This window comes from Anguilla rostrata, chromosome 16 (assembly GCF_018555375.3).
Source record: "Anguilla rostrata isolate EN2019 chromosome 16, ASM1855537v3, whole genome shotgun sequence".
Taxonomy (NCBI): domain Eukaryota; kingdom Metazoa; phylum Chordata; class Actinopteri; order Anguilliformes; family Anguillidae; genus Anguilla; species Anguilla rostrata.
Window position 1 is genome coordinate 11,308,331 of NC_057948.1, and position 12,565 is coordinate 11,320,895.

Genomic DNA, 12,565 nt, shown 5'->3' on the forward strand with positions numbered 1-12,565 from the left:
TAGCTTTCATTCATCATTTCCCGGAATTTTTTTTGTTTTACAAAGCGAGCCGTCAAACTAAGCGGAGAGCGTTCATCGCTCTCGCTAACCGCAGACACCTTTTGAAATGTTAAAATTAGGACCGTGGGAATATAACAGGCAAGTTACCGGCTCTTTTAACAAAAAAAAACCAAGAAAGTAAGGGAAAGCGAGTCGTTCTCCTTCTCTCTCGCGCAAACCCGCTTTGTAGTGTAATACGGCTCCCCGGCTACGGTAATTCTATTTTTGCGCTCTTTGTGGCCTTGCTGTGGGGGTCACATGATTGACACCACCAGTGAGGGGGGGGCGGGGCTACACAGGCCAGAGGCAGTCATTACAACACTGTGCAAGGGTCAGAGGTGAAGCGTCACATCAAAGTAGTCTCATAACTGTGTCATGTTTAAGTGCTAACCAGTATTGTTCCACTCTGGTCAACGCCTTAATTCTTTCTTATAATACATGGAAAAATAATAATGATAATAATAAAATGAAAGAAAAAGAGCCTGGAAATAATAATTTACTGCTTATGTCTATAGCCATACACAATAACATAAGCGAGGTAATTCTGCCTATTCATAAGTAAATAAACAAAGTCAGTGTGAATGTTGCAATGCTGGTATTACACAGCAAGTTGGAACTGCAAGAGTCTAATTGTAGCCCATAATATGAGCGTTATTTGTGTAGAGTTACCCATGACACTGACAGCTGTATGGCAAACCTTTAGCACTGACTGTAACTGCATTCCATACAGTAAAGGACAGCCTGTGCTTGACACAGCCTGTCTCTCAGTAAAGGACAGTGTGTTTGGCACAGCCTGTCTCTTGGTAAAGGACAGTGTGTGTTTGACACAACCTGTCTCTCAGTAAAGGACAGTGTGTGTGTGGCACAGCCTGTCTCTCAGTAAAGGACAGCCTGTGCTTGACACAGCCTGTCTCTCAGTAAAGGACAGTGTGTGTTTGGCACAGCCTGTCTCTTGGTAAAGGACAGTGTGTGTTTGACACAGCCTGTCTCTTAGTAAAGGACAGTGTGTGTGTGGCACAGCCTGTCTCCAGGTAAAGGACAGTGTGTGTGGCACAGCCTGTCTCCAGGTAAAGGACAGTGTGTGCTTGACACAGGCCTGTCTCTCAGTAAAGGACAGTGTGTGTGTGGCACAGCCTGTCTCTCAGTAAAGGACAGTGTGTGTTTGACACAGCCTGTCTCTCAGTAAAGGACAGTGTGTCTGGCACAGCCTGTCTCTCGGTAAAGGACAGTGTGTCTGGCACAGCCTGTCTCCAGGTAAAGGACAGTGTGTGCTTGACACAGGCCTGTCTCTCAGTAAAGGACAGTGTGTGTGTGGCACAGCCTGTCTCTCAGTAAAGGACAGTGTGTGTGTGGCACAGGCCTATCTCTCAGTAAAGGACAGTGTGTGTTTGGCACAGCCTGTCTCTCAGTAAAGGACAGCCTGTGTTTGGCACAGCCTGTCTCTCAGTAAAGGACAGTGTGTCTGGCACAGCCTGTCTCTCAGTAAAGGACAGAGTGTGCTTGACACAGCCTGTCTCCAGGTAAAGGACAGAGTGTGCTTGACACAGCCTGTCTCTCAGTAAAGGACAGAGTGTGTTTGACACAGTCTGTCTCTCGGTAAAGGACAGTGTGTGTTTGGCACAGCCTGTCCCTCAGTAAAGGACAGTGTGTGTTTGACACAGTCTGTCTCTCGGTAAAGGACAGAGTGTGTTTGACACAGCCTGTCTCTCGGTAAAGGACAGTGTGTGTGTGGCACAGCCTGTCTCTCAGTAAAGGACAGTGTGTGTTTGGCACAGCCTGTCTCTTGGTAACGGACAGTGTGTGTTTGGCACAGCCTGTCTCTCAGTAAAGGACAGTGTGTGTTTGGCACAGGCCTGTCTCTCAGTAAAGGACAGTGTGTGTTTGGCACTGCCTGTCTCTCAGTAAAGGACAGTGTGTGTTTGGCACAGGCCTGTCTCTCAGTAAAGGACAGTGTGTGTTTGGCACAGGCCTGTCTCTCAGTAAAGGACAGTGTGTGTTTGACACAGGCCTGTCTCTCAGTAAAGGACAGTGTGTGTTTGGCACTGCCTGTCTCTCAGTAAAGGACAGTGTGTGTTTGGCACAGGCCTGTCTCTCAGTAAAGGACAGTGTGTGTTTGGCACAGGCCTGTCTCTCAGTAAAGGACAGTGTGTGTTTGGCACAGGCCTGTCTCTCAGTAAAGGACAGTGTGTGTTTGACACAGGCCTGTCTCTCAGTAAAGGACAGTGTGTGTTTGGCACAGCCTGTCTCTCAGTAAAGGACAGTGTGTGTTTGGCACTGCCTGTCTCTCAGTAAAGGACAGAGTGTGTTTGGCACAGGCTGTCTCTCAGTAAAGGACAGTGTGTGTTTGGCACTGCCTGTCTCTCAGTAAAGGACAGTGTGTGTGTGGCACAGCCTGTCTCCTGGTAAAGGACAGTGTGTGTTTGGCACTGCCTGTCTCTCAGTAAAGGGCAGTGTGTGTTTGGCACATCCTGTCTCCTGGTAAAGGACAGTGTGTGTTTGGCACTGCCTGTCTCTCAGTAAAGGGCAGTGTGTGTTTGGCACAGGCTGTCTCTCAGTAAAGGACAGTGTGTGTTTGGCACAGCCTGTCTCTCAGTAAAGGACAGTGTGTGTTTGGCACAGCCTGTCTCTCAGTAAAGGACAGTGTGTGTTTGACACAGTCTGTCTCTCAGTAAAGGACAGTGTGTGCTTGACACAGCCTGTCTCTCAGTAAAGGACAGTGTGTGTTTGGCACTGCCTGTCTCTCAGTAAAGGACAGTGTGTGTTTGGCACTGCCTGTCTCTCAGTAAAGGACAGTGTGTGTTTGGCACAGGCCTGTCTCTCAGTAAAGGACAGTGTGTGTTTGGCACAGGCCTGTCTCTCAGTAAAGGACAGTGTGTGTTTGGCACAGTCTGTCTCTCAGTAAAGGACAGTGTGTGTTTGGCACTGTCTGTCTCTCAGTAAAGGACAGTGTGTGTTTGGCACTGCCTGTCTCTCAGTAAAGGACAGTGTGTGTTTGGCACTGCCTGTCTCTCAGTAAAGGACAGTGTGTGTTTGGCACTGCCTGTCTCTCAGTAAAGGACAGTGTGTGTTTGGCACAGCCTGTCTCTCAGTAAAGGACAGTGTGTGTTTGGCACAGGCCTGTCTCTTGGTAAAGGACAGTGTGTGTTTGGCACAGCCTGTCTCTCAGTAAAGGACAGTGTGTGTTTGGCACAGGCCTGTCTCTCGGTAAAGGACAGTGTGTGTTTGGCACTGCCTGTCCGCCAGTCCGCAGGATTAGCATCGGCAGCTCTGTGGAGCGGTAGGATTTCTCTCACACTCCCTCCATCCGCTCTCTCTTTTTCTCTCTCGCTCTCACTACAGCTGCGCCTCTCTCTGGCTTTCCCTCTCTTCACCTCTCTATCGTGCTCATTACCTCTCTCTCCCTCTCTGTCTGTTACTATCAGTTTCTCCCTTTCTCTTCGCACCCCCGTCACTTCCTACATCGCTTTTCCAGCTGCCCTTCCCCTCCCTCCCATTCTGTCCCTCCATCCCTCTCTTCTCCTCCCCCCTCACCCTCTCCTTCACCCTCCCCTCCTCCCTTCCCTCCCCTCCCCTCCTCCCTCCCCCTCTCTCTCAGCATGTGAGCACATGCATTTCGGAGGGGCAGTGATACGAGCCCAAGGCGGTGTCTGCCACAGACACGGGAGCGCTGAAATATTAATGCCGCCGGGCTCCAGCAGGGGGCCCCGCGGGACGGGCCCCGGAGAACGAGGCGGGCATCCGTAGCGATAAAAAACAAAGTCCCGCGCGTCGCCGTGTTTATTATTCAAACGGCGCGGAGACCGCGGGGGTCGCTCACGGCGGCGGCCGGCGATATTGTGATCGATGGCGCTGACCGGGCCGAACCGGGGAATGCGGCGCGGAAGATCCGATGCGCCGCGATCTTACGAAGACGGATTTCCGATGGCGGCCTGTCGGTCGCGGCTCCGCCGGAGGGGTTCAGGCCCCGAGGTGATTCGACAGGGCGCGGACGAAGCAGACCCGCCCAAGAACCAAAAACACTGGGGTACAAAAACAACAAAAAAAGATAAACGCTTTTTCCCCCATTCGCACCTAGGAGATGAAGTTTAACGGCAACGTGCGTTCGATCAGATCGATGTCGTTACGCAGCTTTCGCTGGGAGACGCTGCCGTCGACTGCGGAGAACTGCGCCGTGCCTTCCCGCATTGCATCTTGGGCCCGGGTCATCCAAACAGAATAATCGATCGTGCAACGACAGCACAAACACATTCGATTTACCACAAGAGATTTCGACAGCCGTCGTTACGAAGATCAAAATAAACCCCGAGAAGCGAATAGATCTGCCCGGGCGAAAGTGTGAACCCGCTGGCTTTCGCTTCTCTGGGAGGAACGATCGGGTGGGTTTAGCGAGCTGACAAGTGGTTCTCGGTCTCTGCAGAGTGGGATTAGAGGGAGACGGCGCACACGCGTGTCCCAGCAGGCCGAGCGCCTGGGGGGGGAGAGCGGTTCGATGTTCGATGGTTTATCGACCGCCTCGCTCGCGAGCCCTCGGGAGGGAAGCCTCGACCGGCGGTCGGCCGGGGGCAGCGCGGCGAGGAGAGAGGCCAAGGACTAATTGCACGGCCGCGGCGAAGACCCGCGTCGGTAAAGGCCCCGACCCCCGCCGCGCGGGCCCGCGTCGGCGAAGAGGCCGCTGGAAGAAACCCCGCGACGTAATGATATTCGCCGGCCGAGCTGCACCAGACGCCGCAGTGCACCAACAGGTGCGCGGCTCTCGCGCAGTCACAGAGCCACACTGCCATCTGCAGGCCGTCCGCGGTATCGCCGCCCGACCGCCCGGCAAAATCTCTCCCAGTCTGAACCGCAGCACATTCGCAGAATCTTCAATAACAGAAACAGGAAATGAACTAATTGGACTTAATTTGCTCAAGGCAGAAGTGAAGGGCATATAATTTACAGCGTGTATAAATACCAATGTGAAAGAACGGAGTCAGCAGGCACTTCACTTCCCAGAAATGCGGGCGGCCATGGCAGGCCCTAAATCAGAGCAGGAGCTGAACCCCATCCGCGGGGGTCTGGAGTCGTGTCCAGGACGCGCCGGGTGCCAAGTGTGGCCAGCTGCCCCGCGTGACGAGGGCACGGTTGGCACCGGCACTTGGCACACGGGTGGCAGCGTTCCAGCGGGCCGGGGAGACAGCGTCTCATTGTACACCAGCGCCCCCCGCTGGCCGATCGGGGCACCTGTAAGTCCACCTGTTGAGCTGCACGTGAACGGCCTTTCTCCCCGACTCTCATTTGTACAAACTGCGGCGAATGACATCGCACGGTTTGGAGGAGAGCGCGCGGCCGTCTGAGTTCCCCTGAATTTACAGCCCCGGTTACAGCAGCAGGCGCTAGTGAACACGACGGGACATTCCAAACAGGAAGAAGGGAAAAAAGCATGAAAAAGACATAATCTCGTGAACTCGCATTGTGAGACCTCAGTTATTGCTTAGATACACACAAACAAAGACGTGCCCACACACTGGCACAAACACAAGTAATGACAGATGCTGCACACGCACACACAGACACACACACACACACACAAGTACAGACAGCCAACCCCACACATGCATGAATACAAGCACACACACACACACGCTCTCACACACACACACACACACACTTGCGTGCGAGCGAGCAGCAGCGCGCCGCAGACCCCGTATGATCCGGCTCGGTGTGAGCCCAGCGCGGTCGTTTCCCCCGGCGACGGGCTCTGAGGAGCGAGACCACCCCGCGGGTCGTCTCCCATCGATCCGCCGCTGCCGCGTACAGCCAGCGCCCGCTCCGGACTCCAGCGCGCGCCGGCGATACAGAACAAGCCTCCGCACCTGTCAGAGCCAACCGCCCTTCAGCTCAGCCGAAACGCCCGCCGACCGCTCCTCCGCAGTCACACCAGGTGGGAGGGCCACCTCAGGCTCGGCCACGCCCGCCCCACAAAGCGAGCGCGAGCAGCGTGCCCTCTCCTTCACGTGAGCAGAATTCGGCACAAGGGCTGACCGTGTTACCTTCAGAGGAAATGTAATGCGTAGGGTAGATAGTGAGAGAACAGGGAATGCGTGTTAAAGTTATAATCGAGCAAAGATTGAAGGAAATGGGAGACGCCTATTCCTAAGAGAAGCTGTGATCAAGTGGCAGCTACTTGACAATTTACAATTCAGAAAGAGGGCTCTACAGTTTGTCTGAGTAAAGGTAGTCACAGTAACAGAATCGAGCGTACAGGAAAGCAGGTACTTCCTGCAGGAAAAGGTGTCCACTGTTACGGAAGGATTTCTAGCAGGAAACCAAGTCCATCCATAAAACAGATTTCCTAGCGCAGGCCAATACAGCTAACAGCGCTTACGAAAACAGGGTTTATAAAAAGTAAGCCAAGAAAAACAAAAAACTGCTGAACAATACAGCGCTCTGCCAAACAGGAGTGCTTTCGCAGGTGAGCTACGCTACAGGAAGGGCAGGTGCATCCTGTGGCAAACAGGTCTGCGCTGTTGGAACGAAGGGGTTTCTAGCAGGAAAGCAGGTCCGTCCATTAATATTTCACAGATTCTCACCGTCAGCGCAGGCCAACTTACGAGAACTGAAACAAAGCGCTGTACGAAAAAAGGGGGGTTTAAAAAAATAAAAAAAAAAAAAACTGCTGAACAATCCCACGTGCGGCGTCTGCCAAACAGGCAACCGCAATCGCGCTGTTGGGCCCGGCGCGTGAGCTCCCGCTAAGCCGGCAGGGCCCGGCTGCCAAATCTCCGTTTGAGACAAAGGGAGGAGCGCTTCAGAGCAAATAACGGAAAATAAATAACACTACCTTTTTTTAAATTTCGTACTGGAAAGCCAAGCCGCAAAAAAAATAAATAAAATTAAAGCTCTAACGAAAGCTCCTCAGAATGATTCACTCAAAGGGCTCTCGCGGCGCGCGTTCACCTCAGCCTGGGTTCAGGGTCGAGCCTTTCATCATTTCTGATTGGTTATTGGGGGGCGGGGGGAGGTGGGAATGAAAGGGTGATATCTACATACTTGGCGTAATCGTTCACATTCCGGTCTGCCAGCACGCAGTATTACTGGTGAAATGTGATGCCATTAGAAAATTCTGCTCGTTCAAATGATTCCGCTGACACGAACGAAGAGGCAATTAGGCAAACAGATATATGAGATCCTACACAGTCATCTCCGCTAATTTGCGGCCGGTCTCATTGTGTCGGTAAAACAGTTCTGCGCACGCCCCTTTCATTTAGCAAATGATAATAAAATGTCATTTATTTCTCAGAGGTCACCAAGCAGAGGACAGGACAAAAGGAACCCCCCACCCCACTCCCATTTCACCCCTCGTATCATATGTAGCGCATCAAATTTTCCTAAATATTGAACTCTAATTTGTCTTTAACCTTGGAGGACCAATGGGCCTTTTAACTCAAAGCCAAAAGTGCACTTAATTTACACTTAAACTGTGCTTAAACTGAGCACATTCATGTATCCCAAAGGACTACACTATGAATACAGGACTCGGTTGAAAACCTCAAATGCTAATGTGAGTTTTTCTTTCGTATTGTATCATTCTACTGAACCATTGCAGTGAGTCCGAAAGTTAGCCGCCCTCTCCCATGGCCATATCGAGGGCGACATTCCTTCAGATTATATTTGACACGTTCGGGCAGTTTTTACTGGCTATTTACTGAAGCGGTTCATGGCCAGTTTCCTTATCTAAAGGGTACAACAGCAGTGTCCCAGGAGTCAAACCTGTAATCTCTCCTGTTAAAAAGAGTCCTTCTGGCTACTCCGCACCACCGCCTCTACTACAAAGTGCACTGAGCTTTGGACAAGGCCATCCACAACTGACCTCTTCAACAATGAATTTAAAAATCTCAGTCTGCTCAGTGTGTAGAAGTTCATGACCATGCACATAAGAACCATCTAGGAAGAAAAAAGTACTTACTTGAATGCAGAAGTGCTGCAAATGCATCAATTGCTGCCCTGTGAAACAAAACAAAAAAATAAAATAAAATACTTAAAATGCGTCTTAGAGAATTAATGAATAACATTTTGTGGGGCAACTGAAAAAAGTAAGAAATTGTAACACAACAATACTTCTTGGCTCAGACCGGCAGCTCTCCAACGACACAGTCAGCATTTATAGGTAATATAAAGCGCCATTTTCCCCAGTAACACATAAACTCATGTGAAGTACCTTTATAAGCATTTCCTCCAGTAATGTATATGCTGATTCAATATGGCAGTCATATTTCCGCAAAAAATATGGGAACATGAATCTAATGAGCAATACAGTCTACGGCAGGACACTCGCGGCATCGTCGTGGCAATATTTTACCATCTCCTCAAAATCACTGCGCACTGTCTTGACAGGCGTAGAAAATATATTTTTGTTCAACAAATAAACGAAAACAGCGTTTCATTCTTGTAAATAAACGATGTTTCCAGTAGGGATGGGGGAATGGGACTCGTTCGGCTGCATGTTATTGTTTGTTTGGCTTTGATTAGAATTCGCGTGAAGGTCTTCATTTACGATGAAGGGCTTGTTCCTTTTATTGGGAAACAAGAGTTATCTCCGGGGCGCATCATGAATAATTTGCATTAATATCCTTTCGGCAGGAGGGGTTATTAAAACCCATTAATCACTCAAAGTTTCCCTTTCACCAAACATTCCGTGGTTTCGGCGTTTCATTTCAATTGTTCAGACAAACTTAAAGCCGGGGTTCTAGGCGAGCCTCTTCAATCAAACGACAACGCCGTTCTATCTGATCCCGCGCAAAATGAAAACAAAATTCATAACATATTTCTGTTCGTTGAAACAGAACGGAATCGTTTGGGTCATAAAGGTGTTTCGTGCCACTGCTTTCCGCCGTTGTGCAACGGACTGCTCGGAGATGGAATCAATAACAAAGCACTCGCGTCGTGGCGTGCAACATCAGCAAGAATCATCATCTTCCCGCGAGCGCTCGTGTCGAAACGGCCCCGGTTATATTGTGGTTTTATTTGTATCCTCACGGGTCGTAGCTGGGCCGTGTTTCTGCGTCTGTCTGACGTCCGATGTGCCCGAGTGCAGCGGTTGACGCTCTCTTCCTCCGGGCGAAGCGTGCATCCCGTCACGTTCTCACAAGGCTAATAAGCACGCGAGGCGGAAGTCTAATAAAGGCCGCGGTGAATTAAACGGGATCGACGGGCGGCGTTGTCCCCGTGATTAACGGGCTACTTATCCCCCCGCGTGTCAGATTCCGGGAGCTCGGAGATTATTCACTTTACAGTATCGCTTTCAAGTCCGTCCAAGACGTCTGATTTATTGTCCAACACGAGAGCGCGGTCTAATGCGGCTACTCGCTAAACGCTTGCAAATTAATATTGCGTATTATTTACGGCGGCTGACGAATGCTCCTAAATCGGCTAAATTTGCAACCATACAAAACACGCCGCAGGTTAACACTCAGTAATGCATTTTGCACGTTTCTCGGTAATGTAGGCCTGTTTGCAGAAACGGGGCTACGATTTCTCTGAGGGATTTAAAGGAGAGAGTGTGCACGTACGAAACGGTTTCAAAACATCCGGAGAATAGGTAGCCTATGCCTGCTTTTACCCAGGGGAGTTCAAAACACAAATTTCCCATCTATTCATTGTGTTTTTCCCACTCTCTGGCCTCCCTGCACTACGCACAGTGTCACACTGCAGAATTCCGAAATATTGACATATCTTGGAGTTAGTTTTATCAAGCCTTAAATGTTCTGTAATCGGATTTTATTTGTACTAACAGTTTCTGGCATGAAAAAACATCTAGCAAGCTGATATTTGTGCTGCTCTCTCTCTCTCTCTCTCCATCCTCACACCATCTCTATCTCTGTGTGAGTATGGGACCTCTGGAATATACATTTTGGTTTTTTTTCACTAATATTGTTTGTGGTCATTCGGGTCACTTTCCCGAGACCGAACCGTATGGCGAGTCACAAAGGAACCCTGTGGCGTGATGGAACTGCAGAGGTCAGGGTCGCCGTCTGGTCTGTGTCAGCTGACACTGCGTCCTGCGGCTGGAGCAGGGCAGAGTCCATCCCCCAAACCCCCCAACCCCAGCTGCTCCCGCCCGCGCCATGCCCCTGGCATGCAGCAGGGGTCACTGTGGGTCAGGCGCCATTTACTGCCCTGTCTGCGACGACTGTCACTCACAGCCGCGGAGACGCACTGACGCTTAATAAATACTTTGGGATGCTGTAAAACCGGAGACACCATGCTTTGGGATACCGTAAAATATGAGACACTGTGCTTTTGGATACTGTAAAATCTGAGACCCGGGGCACGGCATGTCCATTTATTTATTTTGCAGATGCCTTGATCAAGGGCACGACGCACAACTTATTATTATTTTTGCTGACTACTTCTTTTAGGACGTTGTGTGGACAGTGTGTTATAAAGGAGCCAATTTGTGTCAGAACAATTGCCACACATATTTTACACCTTGCCCATTTGGATAAGAGGTATTTGTACTGGATTCCTCCCAGTTAAGGACAGCGTTCACCGGGGACCGAAACCCACAACCTTCTGGTTACAAGCCCCTAATCTCAGCCGCCATCTTTGTTTCTGTCGCCCCAGAGCACCGTAATTCAAAGCATTAAAGAGCTGGGCTGGAGAGCTGGTAAATAGAAAACAAAATCTCAACCCTTATTCAGCACAAAATTACAAAACAAGACCTGGAAAACTTACCCAAATCATACAATCAATAAATCTTCTAAATTGTACATTCTACCCTGTTTAGGTGACAGCGTCATGAAATCTGGAAATTTATCATTTTTATGGCCCGTACCTAAACACAGTCAGATTAACTCTAGTATACATATTGCGTATTGTTGTACAAGTCTAAGGCCGCACTCTTCGGATGAGAACAACGCTGAAATTCTTTATAAAATGCTGAATTCGGATCTCAGCTTTACTGCAATGGAGTGGGATGTATATCCTTCCTCACAAACAAGTAGGGTGGCCTGTCAAATACAATCTTGTGAAATAAAAATAGAGCGAATCAGATCCTGCTTTTAAAATGACACTGCAGAAAAAGACGAGGTGGCGCGTATTAAGTGCTGATGAGATTTACACGTAGCTCTATTTCATTTTGAAGGTGGGGACATTTCGGTGCTAAATAAAAAAGTTGATATGCTTGATGAGTTTTGTGATGCGTGTGATTGAAAGTACAGAGTAAAAAAAACTACAGAAACTTCGATTGTGCACTTTTATATTTCCACAGAAATATAAAATGATGCAAAGGAAGTAAAGCAAGCAATGTCATAATGCTTATAAAACATTTCCTGGTACATTGTATAGTTTTGTTGATAATGGGGGGGGACATATCAAACAATTAAGAGAACCCATATGCCTTCGTTGATCTGATCCAATGTGTGGTGAGCTTTCTGGCGCAAAATGGCTGCCGTGCCTCACCCAGGTGGGTGCTACACATTGGTGGTGGGTGAGGTGAGTTCCCCTTCACTGTAAAGCACATTGAGCATTCTTAAAAGTGCTATATAAATGCAAGGATATATATATATATGATCTATGGATTGCCAGTGAAGGACTTACTAATAAAAGGACAGGCTGGATTAAATCAACGTTTGTCAGACAAATGAATTTCAAATATCAAAGCTAACTACAGTTTGATTAAATCTGGGCCTCTTATTTCTTCTGTAAGCTACAGACAGTAAAAATAGATAGGTCATCAGGGGAATGTGGCTGTTCAAAAAAAAAAAAAATAAAGTAGCACAAACATAGTTTAACCTCACAAAGATCATAAACCTGTCTCCGTTTTAACTGCGGACTGTGTTAGTGGGCGGGCGATGCTAAGCGCTTTAAGTATGTGTGCACTGCGGGACGACTACAGCCAAGACGTGCAGCGGAATGAGGAGGGGCAGACCCATGGTGACATATAGCACTTACTTGACTGTGCGTGCGCGCTTTGTCGTGTGCGCGGACACCAGCTTAAAAACCACGTCCAGGCCTCTGTTTTCACCCAGCAAAGTGGCTGTGGACACTACGAGAAGGAAGAGAACGTGTTCAGTAGATGGAAAAAACCAGAACGGCACTTATCGACTGAATTTCGGAACGGCGGGGACGTTCGTCGTTTATTCCGTTCCAGAGAGGTTCTCCCTTTTACCCGATGCCAAAATTTGAACCTTAAGCCAGGTAAAGCAGCTATGCGTGCACACGGCGCGAGTCTATTTCTGCGTGCTCTTTTGCAGTTGATTGCGCGCCTGTGATAGCCAAATTAAAAATAAACCGGAGCCGGATTCTGGAAGGGGTTGCGGGGTTTCCGTAAAACGCCTCTTCAGTGCGGGTCTATAACAGGAGAACAGGAATAAGCAGATTATTGAGTTATGAAATACCATCTGAACCTGAACACAATTGCACAATTGCAGCAGTCCCTAAACTGTGGGTTGGAACCCCACTGTTGGGGTTGTGAATGGGAGGGGGGTGGGTGTAGGGGGGGGGGGGGGGCGGAGTTATATAATTCAGGTGGGGAAAAATGTGTATG

At 49.2% G+C, this 12,565-nt stretch overlaps 1 protein-coding gene across 3 annotated transcripts in view; it reads right to left on the reverse strand.

Annotated features, from left to right (window-relative positions):
• The window catches only part of LOC135242284 (cytosolic carboxypeptidase 4-like), a 193,227-nt gene that overhangs the window by 100,349 nt on the left and 80,313 nt on the right, over positions 1-12,565 (reverse strand). For all 3 annotated transcript variants that reach the window (XM_064313294.1, XM_064313293.1, XM_064313295.1), the window contains 2 exons: positions 11,971-12,064; positions 7,985-8,022 (listed from right to left, as the gene is read on the reverse strand). In XM_064313294.1, the coding sequence (XP_064169364.1) occupies positions 7,985-8,022; positions 11,971-12,064 (132 nt within the window). The remainder of the gene's footprint in view (positions 1-7,984; positions 8,023-11,970; positions 12,065-12,565) is intronic.